General features: G+C 48.4%; 1 protein-coding gene across 6 annotated transcripts in view; it reads right to left on the bottom strand.

Annotated features, from left to right (window-relative positions):
- Positions 1 to 12,602, bottom strand: part of LOC119463788 (uncharacterized) — an 82,501-nt gene that overhangs the window by 56,430 nt on the left and 13,469 nt on the right. For all 6 annotated transcript variants that reach the window (XM_049656123.1, XM_049656120.1, XM_049656122.1 and 3 more), the window contains 3 exons: positions 8,010 to 8,143; positions 4,148 to 4,326; positions 3,730 to 3,799 (listed from right to left, as the gene is read on the bottom strand). In XM_049656123.1, coding sequence (XP_049512080.1) covers positions 3,730 to 3,799; positions 4,148 to 4,326; positions 8,010 to 8,143 — 383 coding nt within the window. The remainder of the gene's footprint in view (positions 1 to 3,729; positions 3,800 to 4,147; positions 4,327 to 8,009; positions 8,144 to 12,602) is intronic.

The following is a 12,602-nucleotide window of genomic DNA, read 5'->3' as shown; positions in this document are numbered from 1 at the left end:
GCAGTGGCAGCAGTTACATTTGTTATTCTTTCAAACACGACTTCATTCCAGTGCCTGATGGTGCACTTTTGATCGTAATCGAGCCCGATCTGGATCAAATTTCTCGGTTGCGATTGGCTTCTTTGCTCAATCTGCAGAAGGGAGCCAATCGTGGGCGAACATTCCGACAGATCGGGCTCGATCGCGATCAAAAGTGGCAGTGTGACATCGGTATGAGACAAACCCATACAAAACTCATACAAACAAAAGGCCATTTTTAGGATAAAAAGTCTGGGCCCACAAACATGCATAGACGCCAGCTGGGACCTTCGGTGAGGATCGAAATTAACCAAAAAATTGAATTAACGAAAGTCCACTGTATCGTGCTCGTTTGATTTGCTCGTTATAAAACAAGCGCAGCCACAGTTAGGCTAAAGCTGCCGCCAACTTGTGAATGTGGTGAATGGGCTATTTATGTTTCCTTTGCTCTAGAATTAAAAAAAAATGAATTGAGAAAAAAAATGTTACGAACATAGCAAATCGATCTAACACATTTAGAATGGGAGGCAGAGATGGTACCATTGCGCTAAATCCTAAGTCAAGATGGCGGCTTTCTGGCGGTCGTTTTGCCACATTGTAAGGCACATTCAATTGCCTTTGGAACTCTCTTTCCGGATCTCAGCTTGTTAGGATATTTTCCTGCTACCATTCTAGGTAAATTATACACAAGACTTGGCTCTCTGACAAATGTGGAATCTGCGGTTGCCGCTAAAAGTGCCTGTCCTTTCAAAACTGCGGGTGAACGCTGTGTTGACCAAGGAGGTTGGTGTTGACACTGACGTGCAGCGCTCAAGTCTTCTACAGCAGTGGCTCTCAAACGGGGGTCCGCGAAGCTATTTTTGGGAGTCCGCGAAACCCACGCCCGCAAAATATGGGTGTGCGAATATCCGAAAAGTTGGAATATTATCGAATATATTTTTAATGTGCAAATTCGATTCGAAAAATAAGATATTCGTAAATGTTCGAATATTCGGTTGTATACGAATATCCGAAACAAATGGAATATATTGCTGGCTGTGCGGGAGCAAATACGGTTCTTAGCACTCGTTTCTATCTAATCTAAGAATATTGGGGTGATATTGTACTGAATTATGTGATAATTTCGCCTGTAAAGCACGCTAAGCCACTAAACGTTTGAACTTTGCGGAAAAGTCAGCCTCTCAGTAGCAAGGGGTACGGGTTTGCGGACAGCGAGGGTGTACTTTTTTTGTAGATAATTTTATTGCGATAGCAATTATATGGACACTCAAAAGCAGATTTCTGCCGTCGGCGTCGCCGTCGCCGTCGGCGTCGCCGTCGCCGTCGCCGTCGCCGTGAGGTTCCGTATGACGTCATTTGGAGATGAAATCGTCGCCGCGCGCCGCCGAACGCTGTATGTGCGAGTGAAAGGGCGCGAGGGACGCGCGCTTTCACAGGGAGGGAACGCACGGCGGAGAACAAACGCGCGTTCTGCGCCATGCTCGCTTAAGGGCTGCAGAAGTAGGCGTCTCTTTTCTCCTTTACAATGACCATATATGTAGAGCAAACGCGCCTTCTTCAGACGCGCGAGAGTCCGTGGGGGAGGGGGAGGGAAGGGAGCCGACGTTTAGCTGCGGCACCAAGTGCCTATTATATCAGAGGCTCCAGCAACAGTCACCAACGCCGCACGCATTTTGAGCTAACGCGGGCAAAACGCCGATGGCGTCGACAACAGTTCTGCGTGTTGTTGCTACCAGAGCCGCTCACCTTACTTCGTATGACATTGCTCTGTTGCTATCGCATTCATTGCTTCGCCCTTAGGGCGAAACTGTGACATTTTTTTTTGGAGCGCCACCCCCAATTTTGAGCTTACTGCTTGACAGCAAGGGCGACCACTGGCACAGGGTCAAATGCCTCCGAGTTTACGGGCATCTGATGCGGTATAATAAGGCACAGGTTGGCAAGGTCAGCTAGTAGGAATTACTCAATTTTCCAAGTTAACATGAGCCAAATGCACAGCATTTTAGTGTAACGGCTTACTAATCTAGTTTTGTAACACTGAAAATGTAATTGCAATGTTCCAACATACAAAATTAACCCAACTTGCTAATAAATACATGTGCATATCATTATTCAATATTCGATTCAATATTTGAAGCTTAAGTATTGACATTGGAAAATATTGACATTCGCACACCCCTAAAAAATTTTTCTTTAATTGTGCGGTTCTTAGAGGCCAGTTTAGCCTCGACTCATTCCCAGTTCCGGAACCTGCTCCAGGAACTGCGGCAACAATCCGCACAAGATAATAAAAATTTGTCGCAGTTTCACCCGAAAGGCGAAGCACCAATTGCGATAGCAAATTAGTAGAGAGCTATACGGAGTAAGGATAGTAGTTTTATCAGCTGTACAAACTTGAACATGCAGCAGCACCAGCAATGCGCAGAACTGTTGTCGACGCCGTCGGCGTTTTGCCCGCGTTCGCACCGAACGCGCGCGGCGTTTTTATATAAATACATATTTGGTGCCGCAGCTAAACGTCGCCTCCCCTCCCTCCCTCCCGTCCCCCCACAGCCTTTCACGCGACGGAAAAAGTTGCGTTTGCTCTCTCTATATGGAAAGGAGGAAAGAGACGCTTAATTCTCCAGCCCTTCAAGGAGCACGGCGCAGAACATGCGTTTGCTCTCCGACGTGCGTTCGCTCCCCGTGAAAGCGTGCGTCCCTCGCCCCCTTTCACTCGCACATACAGCGTCCGGAGCGCGGCGACGATTTCATCGCTGTTGACGTCATACGGAACCTCACGGCGACGGGCGACGCCGACAGCAGAAATCTGCTTTGGGCTGTCCATATAATTGCTATCGCAATAAAAAAACAAAAGACATCACAGTGTTCGTTGCCAATTTTGTTCGTCAAAAAGAGAACACCTCAGATTGCTCCCCCCCCCCCCCTTTGTACTGCCACTAAGGGGTCCCCTATCACTTCCTTTAGTCCACAAGGGGCCCCCGACACATCCATGGCTGAGAACTACTGTTCTACAGCATGCAGTCGCTGCAGTTGACTCCCTGCATGCACTTGCTGTGCGAGACAAGTGTATACAGCACTGGCACCATTTGTGCTCCTGCCGTCAAATCAAGCATTTCTGCACCTATTTTCATTGAGAACCCCCCTCCGTACCCCATCGGCTGTCGTCGTCACAGCTGTACCAGACAATCTGCATTCTCAGGCGGAAGTGGACCACTGGTTTGAAGAAACATGTGTAGTATTGCATTTATGTATTTATTTCATAGGGCACCCAAATTTTTTTGCATATGTATACTCTTAAAATTAAGCTTGACAAAGCGGCATGTTTCTAGCATTCATGATGGGATTGCGCGGGGTAGCCAATCGTATCGCTCAGCCGAGTGACATCACTCACCCCTGCTACGAAGCGTAGGAAGGAGTGGTGCCACTGCAATCAGTAGTGGTGCAAATTTTGCAAACCTTGTAATAAATTACACGCTTTTGCACAGACCACTTAAATCTTTCTCTTAATGATCAGAAGGACCTACGCTACTGACTGTTGTACACAATCTTCAAAATCATTTCAGGGTCCCTTCAATCTAGGGCCCTTGTTGGGTTACGTCGTAAATGTTGACTGCTAAGGTCCCACATGGGTCTTCCTTGTACTACTTACACTAGAACATTTCATGCATTTTTACAACCATGAGAGAATGAACAAGTTTTTACTGCTACCTAGTGGCTTCACGCTGCAAAAGTGCTCCTGGGAGAGCCGAATGGGGTTGCTCATGGCTCGCTCCACTGCCTGAAAATAAATTGAAATATTTAGAGAAAGCTATTTTCATGTCTGCTCAGATTGCCATACAGTTATTCATTCTAAGAAGCTTCAAAAATGAAGTGTTCACGGTCACCGCACAGTGAACGACAAAAAACCTACAGCTGTCGCTGCCCGAGCACAGATTTTCTTTCCAGTTAATGGAACAAAACTGCTGAACGATAGTTGTGCTCATTAATGTTAAAACCATCATTTCGAACGTGATGTACAATGCAGACAAAATTCATCAATGCAGATGAAACAATCAAGTAATGTGCACTGTGAGCTAAGGTTCACCCAGCCTAAATATAAAAGCTTTGTTCTTGTTGTCTCATTTACCTTTCGACTCATCTGGAGCCTTTACGGATGGCACGGCCAACCATTTAAGTTTGGTTTTCGCCGGGTCCATGTAGTCCGATTCCGTGAAGTGCGCCGAGCAGACTCGGTAATAATGTACTACTTCCTTGGCAAACCCCATCAGCTCTGGCCTTTCAGCATACTTTAGGAAAGCTTCCATCCTGCAGGAACCGTGTGTGAAAATTAAAAGTACCAATGAGATGAAAGTATCGCGCAACAGTGAGCTCGTTTTGTCATCTTGGCACAGTGCAATTTGTGGTACTTCTACATTGAGTCTCATAAATGCATTTTTAAATCCAATAGAACCTCGTTGATACGATACCATTACTACGTACGATTCCCGGGCGCCAACGTTTGCGATAGGGAACACAAAAAAATGAACCACTAGAGTTGCGCTTTTTAACGGTTCGTACGTTCCCAGAAAACACGATTTTTCGGCACCAACGTTCAGTACATCACCAAAGTGGGATCGTATGATACGTTTTCCAGCCGCTAGATCCCATGCAAACAAGAAATTGCACGAGGCGCATGCGATAAAGAACAGTTTAAACACTGCACAATAAGAAAGAAAAAAAAAACGTGTCTCAGGCCACCGAAGCCCCACCAGCTTGACGCACGTCGGCGTCTCGTGGCGCAACCACTCACACAATGCTTCACAATGCTTCACACAATAGAGCTTAGTCTGTCAAATCTTTCAGTTACTTCGGATGTTACGTTTTCTCAGTTAGTACAGTGTAGACCGCTTATAACGTAAGTCACCGCAGTCGCGAATATCCGCACTATAAGCGGTACCGCACTATAACCAAAGCAACAATTTTCAAGGCTCGCACATATGCAAAACATGTGCACCGAGCCGCCACGCATATGCGACAGTCGAGGAATGCGGCTAGAACGTTTGCATTCTATTTACAGTCAAATCTCGTTAATTCGAACCAAATCACGCAGCGGCGTCTTCGACCGGCATTGCTCCGGCACCGCCACAGAGTAAAAGCTTAGGAGAGACCCCTCAATGTCGCGCGCGAACAAAACGAAAAAATTTTAAAAAACGTGGCGGAAATTTCACCCTATCTCAAATGGCAAGGTCGCCGATTCTGCGCTGCACCGGAACATGCGTGTACGTGCCGACGTCTCAGCCACGCTACCGTAGCCAGCTACCGTAGCCACGCGTAGAAAATGGCAGTGAAACCTTCTTTCTCCTTTATGCTTCCTCTACTTTCTAGTCACGTGTTGACCTTGCACGCTGGCTGCGGCTACGACGCAGAGGGAAGCAGCGGCGCTGTCCCAGGCCGGCCAACGAAACTGCCCACGCCGGCAAACGCCCGCTTCCGGATACCGGCAGAAAACGAAACTTCGGAGCTGGCGCCGGGCCTGCTGGAGCGGCGGCGCCGTGCAGGCGGCGGGCGCGCACGGTGACAGCGGTGACAGTCGAAAGTGAAGGAGCTACGAGGGAGGGCAAGGGGAGCCACCGAAGCGGTGGAGTTGCCGAGGCGAAATCCGCTTCCCTGCCGCCCTCCTCCCTCACATTCCACGGTCTCCGTGTGCGCCATTCGCCGTGCTGTGCCGACGCCGCCCGCTCACTGAAGTTTCGTTTACTGCCGTTATCATGAAGCGACCGGTGGCCGGCGTCGGCAGTTTCGTGGCCCTCGCTCGCTATGCGCGCCGTGATATTTCACGACTCGCACTCAAGATTCCGGTTTCAGCCTCACTGGCTGTTCGTTCGCACCACGTGCCCTTCTCCTCCACTTCGTCTCTCTCTCTTCCTCGAGCACTCCTTGGGGCACCCGTTTGAGGGGAGCGTTTGCCGTCTTCGCTGACTTCCGTACTCCCAGGCAGCCGCACTGTAACCGGTATTCCAGTTCCCGCAACTGCACTATAAGCGATACGTGTATACATGGAGTGCTATGGGAAAATTAACGGGAGTCTGAAAAGACCGCACTATATCCGGTCCTGCACTATAAGCGGTTACGTTATACAGTTAAACCTGGATATAACGAAATTGACAAATTCCCGAAAAACTTCGTTATAAAGAGGATTTCGTTATATGCAGGTTCGGCGCGAAAATTCGAAAAAGAAACGCTTACCGTATTTTACTCGATTCTAACGCGCACCCGTTTTCGTCGAAGCACCCATCCTTGGAATGTCACACCCGGTACTAGATGCGTGGACGCGTGTCATTTCGCACAAGCGCGGGACATCGGAAACCAAGAGCGAGCGTCACGATGGCGTCGTAGCGTCGTATAGTGTTACAGTAGAACCCCGCTGTTACGTCCCCGGGTGCTGCGTTTTCCCGGCTGTTACGTCGTTTTCGGCCAGTCCTGGCACAGCTCCCATAGAACCCAATGCATTGGTAACCCCGCTGTTGCGTCGCAACTGTGGGATCGTTCCTGCATCGTACGTTGCGAACTGCCACCCCGCGCCAGCCCGAGCGGCCATTTTGACTTTTCATTGTCGGTTGGCTTGGTGTCTTGACGATAGCATTGGCCGCCCAAAGTGCCGGGGGCGACAACTATGACGTATTTTCGGTTTCCGCCAGCAAAAGTATGGCCCTTGAGATCCGTATTTGTTTCTAAAGATGGTGTCTATGATGCGTTGTGGCCCTAAAATTGGTTTTGGCTCATAGATGTTCCGTATAAAGTCCAAGGGCGAGCAGTCGCCGTGCGCCGTCCAGCGTCCAGCATATAAGCGTCCAGCGTATAAAGTCCAGCAGTCGCCGCGAGCCGTATGCTGTATGTGCGAGTGAAAAAGTGCGAGGGGAGCCGACGACCGCTTCTAAATCTCGCGCGCGCCTTCTTCCGTTGCGCTTGAGGCACCGGCGAGGGAGCGAGGGGGGGGGGGGGTAGTGGGCGGTGTTGTACTGTACTCTGGCATCAACTGCGTACTGCGCGGCGGCAGGCGGTCGCGCGGGCCATATCTTGAAAGCGATCTGCGTTGGGGCAGAGTCTAGGCAGTGTAGGTGCGTCCGCGGCTCGTAGCTTTGTGCGTGCTGTGCGTTCTCGCCGCTCATTTCGCGTTGAAGCGATAGACAACAGCACGAAAGTCACTTCGCTCGCTTCTGCAGCGGTGCTTCCACACGCCGCCAGCGTTTGACAGCGCGTGTCCGTGCTCATCGAGTGTGATGTGTCACAGCGTCTGCCAGCACGTCGGCAACATCAACTGGAATATGGGAGTACCGGCTTGGCGGGCTAGGCCAGCTGCAGCAAGCGGCAGGATCAGGTTTGAATGAAAGGAGGGGGAAAGGTCATGCCCGCGGCGGCGAGATCGCCGGGTCGAGGGATGCAGGCCCACCTCGCATACGCTCGCACGCACGCACATGTGCGCTCGCTTCGCAGTCAGTCGCGGCGGAGAAGGTGCTTCCGGTTGCTGCTCACGCAAAAATGACAAAATTTGGGGCAGTATCTCTAGGTTGTCGACGGCGAAAATTCGTTATATCGAGGGGGTCTCCCGCTGCCACTTCGTTACGTAGAGGTCTCAAATACATGTGCTTCTATTTAGTAACGGCAGGGAATAGAAAAACTTCGTTATATTCAGGAATTCGTTATATGGAGGTTCGTTATAAGCAGGTTTAACTGTAAGTGGTCTATACTGTACGTTTTTTCTCACGTTTTCTTCCACACCGTATGAACGAGGTTCTACTGTAATAGTGAGTGAAGCGAAGGTAAAGCTATATGTCTCAACTGCTTTGCATTCGCAGCTTTTTGATAAAACAATACAATAACACCATCTTGCTCTTCTCAAATCAGCTTTATTACACTAATGTTCACTGTTGGCTCACTGCAAAACACCTACATGTGGCTGCACACACAATTAGCACAAACGAAGGCCAGGGCAAAAACTGCACGCTCACCTGTTGTCCTTAGGAACACGGAATAATCTTCCCGGGCTTTTATTGGTGCACCAGCGCACAATGCATGATCCGTAATACGGCAATCGACCAGGAGCAGGGCTAGTGGAGCAATCCACAGATGTGCCGTCGCCTTGCTGTAAATATAGAGGATGGTACACTTAGAGGGAGAGGAGACTCTCGTAGACAAAACGAATAGGAACGTTGCCCAAGCAGCTGTAGAAAATTTCAGTAAAAGCTTCACACTTGCATCAACGTCCATTCAATCCAATGCTTTGAGCTATGAACCTCACGTAACTCCTGCAACAGTCATATGGGAAGCAGTCTTATCATCATTTCTCACAGCTTGCCTTCTTGTGTCCTAGCATAATTACTTGGTCATAAAATCAGGGTCGTATGGTGAGCATGACGGGGTCAAGAATGCAAGGTATGGCATGCAGCATCATGTTCTGCAGAGCCAACACTCCAGTGGTCTCTGGCAAGCGATATCTAAGAAAGGCGAAACTAAACTAGTTGCACTTTGCACCTGCCGACTACCTTTGAGAAGCAGCAGACGACAGCTACCACAGGACACTGGCGTTAGAAGGCCACAAAAATTAAAACAGCAGGTGCCGCACAAAATATAATTACTGCGGCACCAAGAAGACGGCGAGGTCAACGATTAAACACAATAGAAACACTACTACCCTCCTTCTGACTTGCATCCACATACACTTTCACTCTGGTCAGTTTCATGCAACGGAGGTCGGTTGGTCGGTCAATCAATCAGAGTGCGGTGGTGTGCTTCCCAAGGCATTGGTATGAAAACTAGCAACATGCTGATGGCAACAATGAAAACAGCAGCTGGTGCCACGCAGTCAACGATGGTTAGTGTGCAAGGCAGGGACCGTGCAAGTATAGCCTTGGTAAGAGCCATTCTGCCGGTTCACAAAATAATTCAGCTCTTCTGCACACCTAATAATGTAAGTGCCAGTCCACAAACAAAGGAGGACACATCTTTTGCAATATGAATAGTGTTGCCTAGTGCCAAGTCATTTAGAGCACAGCTCTTAGGCACCTGTTCCTGCGTTGAGCATCAGCGTCCCTCGTCCTACCGCGGCGTAACCGAGCGAACGAGCACAGCAAAAGATGAAAGAGCAGACCTGGAGCGGGAGATGAAAGACGGCGAGAGCGAAGAGTGTGCGAAGAGAAAAGCCGAGGAGGAGGGGATGCAGCAGAAGCGTGAGGAGGAAAACGCAGGAGGAGAGTATGGCAAGGGTGAGAAGGAAAGCGGAGTGCTACGCAAAACGTGTTCTGCAGTGACGATCGCTACGGTATAGCACCCGAGTAGCACGCATCTTCTGTTCACCGATGACGCCATCCATAAGGCATGCGGCGAGTGTGTCGAAACAAAGCGCTGCATGTGCGGAGGTCTATCTGCAGCGGCTGCTGTTGCTCGCGCCCACGCGTCATCCACGTGCTGCCTCGCGCAATCTCTCGATTAGCGAGGCAGTCGCGCGATGCTTTGCTCTGTTTGCAACGTGCTGCACAAAATGGATTGTCCGTGCTAGACAATATATCAAAATGGCAAAATGAAATTGCGTGTAGAGCTGCGCTCAAATTTCGTATTGGGGAGTATCGTAATTGTCGGTGAATTTTTTTGCCTTCACTGTTCAGTTAGGTCAAGTGCCACACTAAAGAATGCGCACAAATCCAAGGGGACCACTGCAACATCACTGCAGTCAAGACGACAGCGAGCGACGCCAGCAAGGCTGCCTAAGCTTGCCTCTTGACAAGGCAAGAAAAAAGCTGAGAGAAAAACGGCCTCCGCAAAGACAGTAGAGGGCACCAAGGGTGCTGTGAGGAAGTTGTCTTTTCACCTCGTTGAGGGATGGCAAAAGTTATTAGCTCTGCCATGGAGAAACCGAGCACAGCTGTGGGCACACAAGGGCATGCGCGCCTGATGTACAAAGCGTTTCTTTTAAACCTTGTGGCTAAGGTTAGACTAAAGTCCATAGATTTTCTGCTCTTTTTTAAGTGGCGACATCTAACTCCGTCGGCCACCATGTTCTTCCTAACCTCCTGAAGCGGTGTATCTGCGTAGATAGCATCCGACCATAAACGGCCGCTGCTGCACCACACAAGTGAAATATACGCTTCTGGCATGGGGCCAGACAACCAAATACGAACCCAAAAGCGGCTTAGTACTGCGCTGTTGAGGCCGAGCACAAAATTTGTCTTTGCGGTGACGCCTGCTGCATTTCTAGCTGCGGTCGTGCCGACCGCAGAAAATCCTTCGCACAAGGAAAAGACAAAAAGATAAACACGCACAGAAACATAATGTGTCTTTAGCCTGCCCTCAAATTTGCTCGCAGCAGCATGCAAGTGACTGTGGGGAACAGCGTTAGGAAGAACATGGCTGCCGAAATGAGCGCCAACCATTGAGATTCGTCGGCGGTGCTTCAAAGCTTGTCGCTACTTAAAGAAAGCAAAAACATATCTAAGGACTTTAGGTCAGACCTGACCAGACCATATGGCACTGGTGGCATCATTAGAATTCAGTGAGGCCGAAGATGAGTTTAGTCAGTTTAGTTACTGCTTCTGTCGTGTGCTCACCTGACCCTTCCCTTCCATTTCTTTTCTGTAAACACAGTCTGCAATATAATATTCTAGCATAAGTGGCACATGCTACCTGAACTGTGATGCTGCTTTTGAAAATATGCGCGGCACACAGCAAATGCTGATGTCAAAGTAGCACGCTGGTCGTTCCACGAGTCTAGGCTTGAAGCAATTTGTATCGTCAGTAGCGCCTTTCTTGCTTTTGTGAAGTGACTGCATGTTTGGAGTGCTCGGTGGTCAGCGCAACAAAAGCAAGATGGTGAGATGAGCTATACTCTGTATTAATTATGACTCTGACTTAATTATGACCTGAGTAGACTGAATTATGACCACCTGGGGGGGGGGGGGTCAAAATTGCACCTATACTAATCAAAGATCCACCAAACTTTCACCTAAATCTAAGTATACAAGCATAGTGCTGCCTGCTATGTATGAAACTGAGTAAGGTCATTCTGCGGTAAATTCTAGTCAGAAAAGGGCGTCATGTTATCTGAAGCTATTGTGCACAGAATGTTGCACAAGACCGAATTTAAGTGGTACCCTGTTTTTCTCAGGCAGTCTTAGCAGGCAAAGAACAACAATTTTCACCCCCCCCCCCCCCAAAGATCCTTTCTATCTTTTTCACATCCTTCCAGTTAAATTTTATTCTTCATTTATTACTTTAAAACCTGCATCAGGTGATCATGCCATACACTCATTAATTGTTCTCTGGACCTTAAGCTGAATAGAAAATAAAAATGTGATCTCTTGTATGTTGAAAGCTAGTTTGCATAATCTTTCTTTAAAGGGGCATTAAAACTATTCTATTATAGAATGGCCTCACTATTAAAGGATGTTGCCTCATAATTCTCCTGCCTCAGAAATCTTTTTGATGCTTCAAATATAAACAGAGTTAGAGGTAGTTACCACACTGGTGCGCAGATTTCTCTTTCCTTTGGTCGCCACTAGCACGCTGGAATCTACACAGGGGGGATGGCAAGGGGGCAAAACCCCACCAAAGTACCAAGAGAATGCCAATAAAACATCGACTTCAGTCCCTCATGTGCCATCCATCTCTGCCTTCTCTTCAGAAAACTCGCACATTTGAAGAATTTGCTATCCTATGTGCAACGTTTCACCAGACAACCTTGGAAGCTGGAGAATAAAGTACACTTCATCAAACCAGTTTCCAAACTGTCCAACCGGTACAGGAACTGGTTAACCAGACTGGTTAACCGGCTTCTGGAACTGGTGAACTGGCTCGTAAAGCAATTAGTCGGTTCACAAACTGCTACAATTTCTCATTTTTTCTAAGTCGGAACAAAATTAGATCATGCTGAACCTAAATCCCAAGATATATATATATTTTTTTTTTCGATTCGACACCACGGCAATTTCTGGTTAACCCTCAGATGCACGCTGTGTTTCTGCTAAAGATGTCAAGGAGAACTTCCAATAAAAAAAAATTATGGCAGGAGCCATCTCAAGATGAACGTTGACATCAAGGCAATTAACGTTGAAGCAATATAGCACGCATTGCCAACGCCGAAACGTGCGTGCAACCGGCCTCCTCCCTCAGGCTTCGCGCTGCACATGCCGCGCCACGAGTGGTGCCGCTGCAACACACCTGGCTTCGGTTTTATTCCATTAGGCACTGAAGTAATTTTAATGATCTTTTTTTTTTTGCCATTGAAGAGCGGCACATACGCAGTGGTATATTCCCAGTTACCTGAGTTGGCATCAAAGGGGTTCATTGAACAGTGTGGCACATAACCAAAGACTCAAGTTGGCCCAACGGTTTGTTTCGAATCCTGTTACCTCAACCGGGCAGTGCGTGCAATGCGCTACCCATTAGACCATCGACTGCTCAGTGACCCAAGTTGGCGGGAAAACGTTTGGACACAGACAGACGGACACAAGTGCATTAAGTACCCTAAAAATGCTAATCACGTAAACCTCCCAAGACCCCATGTACATTATATTGCACATCGCTTTCAATACTGTTTTTCAAAAATGACT

The sequence above is a fragment of the Dermacentor silvarum genome, chromosome 9 (assembly GCF_013339745.2).
Source record: "Dermacentor silvarum isolate Dsil-2018 chromosome 9, BIME_Dsil_1.4, whole genome shotgun sequence".
NCBI classification, from domain to species: domain Eukaryota; kingdom Metazoa; phylum Arthropoda; class Arachnida; order Ixodida; family Ixodidae; genus Dermacentor; species Dermacentor silvarum.
The sequence above is the reverse complement of the archived record's forward strand: the minus strand, read 5'-3'. Positions and strand labels throughout refer to the sequence as shown.